Below are 4203 nucleotides of genomic sequence, written 5' to 3' on the forward strand. Positions count from 1 at the left end.
CTCCTAAAGGAAGCCACCTGTAGAAACTGAGGGAGGTGTGATATGGAGGGTATCAGCACCGTGGCCAGCCCGGATCAAGAAGCATGCAGTGACTCGATACTCGGCCAGACCTCCAAAGGGGTGGACAGGGATGATACTCTGTGTTCCAGATCTCCTGAGCATCATGACAGAAGGCCTGGCCCCCCACACGCCACCACACTGCTGCTTCTGGAGATACCAGCATCGACAAGTTTTACCTCACGTGACTTGAAAAGCAACACGTTTATACCCCCCCTCCCACCTAAACATCAGCGGGTTTACCACATGTGATGGTCGACCAGTGAAAACATCGCCTCTGCTCAGCTGCTAAGGCGGGAGTAGCAACAAGAACAACTCAATACAGACTCCACATTGAAAAACTTTATTTTCAGTTTAACATACTGTTTTGATCTCAAAGAAAAAACAACACACTCCCCCCCCCCCCACCCACAGTGGTACCACCTCCTGTACACACACTGCAGATGGTCTCACATAGCTCCCTGTGCAGAGCTGGGGGGGGGGGGGGGGGGGGGTATAGTCTGCTCTTTAACTCTAAAATTGCTCTTGCAACCTCAATAATAGTTGACCAGTCGTGACGTGTCAAAACAGCTGCAGTTATTCACTTGAACATTAGCATAGAAAAACAACACATGGGGGGGTGCACGTGTGAGGGAGGACCAGCTCGTAGAGCACTGGTTCTGTACACTGCGCAGCCTGCACGCGTTACGCAGCGAGAGCTACTGCGTCAGGCCCTCTTGACCCGCACGGCTGAGGGGGGGGTGAGACAGGGAAAGGCAGAGATCATTTACATTATATACACGGCCCCCGATGTGAGACACACACACACACACATCTGTATGAATGGATAAGCAGGTGCCTTACCAGGGATGCATGAGTGTGCACGTCACACACATGCTCGCTCTCACACACACTCGTGCACATGACCTGATTCTGTGCAGAGTGACTTAGGTTCAGATCTGGGAAAAGTGGTCACATGACCGAGAGAAGTCCTTGGTGTGTGTGTGTGTGAGAGAGAGAGAGAGAGACAGAGAGAGAGAGAGAGAGAGAGAGAGAGAGAGAGAGAGAGAGAGAGAAACAGCGTGGATGAGAGACTTCAGCTGTAGGCTGATACGAGGTGGTGCTTCACTCCATCATCTGCCCTCGTCGTTCTGCCTGCAGGGGGCAGAGTGGAGCCAGAGCGCGCCGGTCTCATCCACAACACTGCTGTCAAAACCAGAGAGCAAGAGTTCGAAAACTGGTCAGAAGAGCTACGAGAAACCCGGTCACCTAAGCCCAGAGAGACTGGGCCGGAGCCCAGCTGAGCGCACCGTGTGGTGTGTGTCGTAGCGCTTTATGCAGGCTGATGTGAAGCTTACCTGCTCCTGCTAATGAACAGCTGGAAGATTTAGACTCCACACCTTGTGTGGTCCTAGGCCTCATCACAGCCATTTGCTGTAGTAATCTTCCACCTCCCACGAGGAATGAAACTGACCTCAGCAGTCTCGGAGATTTAGTCCAGGAGGAAAGACCAAACGCAGAACGGCGGGAGATGTTGGATGCTCCTCCATTCTGGTGTGTGTGGGGGTGAACCCACACCTTAATGTTCTCATACGTCCCAGCTGTCCTACCTGCTCATCTTCTCCAAAAAGGCATTTCGAAGGAAAACACAAAAATCTCTAGTATAAAGGGTTTCTCGTTGAACATTCAGCCAACCAATGTCCTTCATTTGACACAGAGCAGGGCGGTGATCAGGAAGCAGTTGAGAACGTTTCCCCTCACAGGGCAGCTGGGCGTGCATAGCCCCGCCCACAAGTCTCCGCCCTCAGCTGAATCACCATTGGTCCTTTCGCCAGGTCCCGCCCTTATTGCTGCTCTTCAAGTCTTTGATCTTTTTCATATGCAAAAATATAATCCAGAATCAGGAGTGAGGGAGGGGAGGGGGATTAATGCAGTGATGGTTTCTTTTACATCAAGTACCAATAAAACCCACCTTCACCTTCAATGGCTCTCATCTGAAAATTAGAGCAAAACAAACAGAAAACCCAAACAAACAAAAACTCATTTTACAAAAAGCATTAAAAATTAAAGAAAAAAAAGAAGAAACACTGATTTCTGCTTCAAAATACAAACAAGGTGAGGAGGGGATTCAGTAATCTACCGCTACACGGAGCGAGGCCTTGGCTCTGATTGGCCGGGCCGCAGCCACGGTGGGCGGGCCCTCACGCATTCAGAGGTGCAGGGCTCCTCCCACCACTGGAGAAAGTTCTGGAAGAAGAACAGGAGGAGACGAACTGTACTCTGGTTCAGCTCCAGTTGGTCAGACAGACAGGCGTCTGCAGCCCATTTGATGCAGTTACACATTTTGCTTTGTTTTTGGAATACATTCATTCATAATATACTTCCAAAGGAGGCAAAAGAATATAAAAAATAAAATGTTAAAAAGGAAAAAAAAAAAAAAAAAAGTTAGCAGCTTCAAAAGTGCTCCAAATCACAGAAGCTTCAATACTTTGTATGCAACATTAAAAAAATAAATCCATCAACATTTTTTTCAACAGTAATGAAAAGTAATGTTAATCCCTCATTCACACACGGACCACAACGCCATGGCGTTGAACACCATCCATAAGTCCACACCCACCCACACCCACACCCACACCCACACCCTCCGAGCACGCCGCCGTGCCTGTTTGGGTGAATTCTCCATGTGGACGGGGTGGATTAACGAAGGACACAGTTTTATGGTGTTTAAAGAGAAGAGCTACACTATTAGACATACAACACGCTCGCACCCAAACGCCCTCAGAAAACAGAGGCAAAAGGCCTACACAGCACCACAGCCAGGACAGGCTCACACCGCCCCCAGCAGGCCACATGGAGAACAACGTGGTTTCAAACCACTGGCATGCAATGTTTGACAGTCCCATCTGTTCTCTTAAAAACCTATGTACACGTGAGCCAGCACACACTGCTTCAGTTGCACGTGCACACACACACGTGCGTGAAAAAACACGCACCTCAGTATACATGCTTGACGAAATACAAAAATCTGTTCAACAAAATAAAAACATGGCATTTTTCTATACACATCGGTAATAAACTTTGTGCAGACATTTCTTCACATTCCTCTCTCTCACACTCACAGTCATGCTTGCAAAAATCTCCTCAACCTAATCTAAACTTTTTTTTCTTTCTTTTTTTGTTTTTTTTCTTTTGTTTTTTTACAAGTGCAAATCTTCAAGTTTTTTTTTTTATTCAAATTTTCATAGCTTTACCTTTCAAGAAAAATAATAAGAAAAAAAAAAATCAAAACAAAACAGTGTTTTTCAGAAGTGGATTTTTTCTTCCGGGCAAGTGGAAAAAAAACCCCAAAACAAAAACTAAACATCCAAACCAAGAGAGGCAGGTGCATGCGTGCCTCCAGCCACTGGGCCAGGCTCAGCAGAGCCAATCACAACGCTGCCTCCAGAGCCAATCACAACGCTGCCTCCAGAGCCAATCACAACGCTGCCTCCAGTCAGGACGATACGCACACTCACGCACACAATTTGGATACAAACATTATACACATAATATATGCAATAATATATTCACACATTTTCACACTGTAAAAACAAAACAAAACCAAAAACCCAGACAAAACTCCATTTCAAATATTGAAACTCTTGTAATAAAGTGCAATAGCTTAGTTAAGGTGCATATGGGCTCTCTGCACATCCTCTTTCTGTCCATCCCTCCGCCCTTCTGAGAGAGAGAGAGAGGGGGAGAGAGGGAGGGAGAGAGAGATGCTATGTGGGGGTATCCCCCCTCTCTGCTGCTGAGCAGTGCACATCACTATGCTAGCTTGCTCCAGCGTAAGGCCTCAGGTAGACTCAAGTACGTGCTGCTGGGTTAGTAATCCTCCACTGCCTCCATCTCACTGAGCATCAGACGCTCGCCCGCCCCCAGGAAGGAGTAACCTGCGTGGGGAGGCACACACACACGCTGACGGCCGGCCTGGAGCTCTGTGGCTTCACCACGACATGTTTTTAAACACACAGAGCCAAAGATGCAGGGATAAGAGGAGATGACGTGTGTGTGTGTGTGTGTTCTCACCCAGGATGCTGGGGTCAGAGTGAAGCATCATGGGTTTCTTTTTCATCTTCCCTCCCTGGCTGTCATACATGCTGCTACTTTTGCTCACATGGG

General features: G+C 47.8%; 1 protein-coding gene across 1 annotated transcript in view; it reads right to left on the reverse strand.

The window, feature by feature from the left end:
* Window positions 1-384: 384 nt before the first annotated feature.
* LOC143505038 (GRB10-interacting GYF protein 1-like) overlaps window positions 385-4203 on the reverse strand; it is a 16761-nt gene continuing 12942 nt past the window's right edge. Inside the window, exons 25-27 of the mRNA XM_076996085.1 lie at window positions 4111-4203; window positions 1395-3974; window positions 385-1242 (exon numbers count right to left, since the gene is read on the reverse strand). The exon at window positions 4111-4203 is cut by the window's right edge and continues 16 nt beyond it. Of these exons, the coding sequence (XP_076852200.1) occupies window positions 3907-3974; window positions 4111-4203 (161 nt within the window). The 3' untranslated portion in view covers window positions 385-1242; window positions 1395-3906. The remainder of the gene's footprint in view (window positions 1243-1394; window positions 3975-4110) is intronic.

Source organism: Brachyhypopomus gauderio, unplaced genomic scaffold, assembly GCF_052324685.1.
Source record: "Brachyhypopomus gauderio isolate BG-103 unplaced genomic scaffold, BGAUD_0.2 sc360, whole genome shotgun sequence".
In the NCBI taxonomy this organism is placed as follows: domain Eukaryota; kingdom Metazoa; phylum Chordata; class Actinopteri; order Gymnotiformes; family Hypopomidae; genus Brachyhypopomus; species Brachyhypopomus gauderio.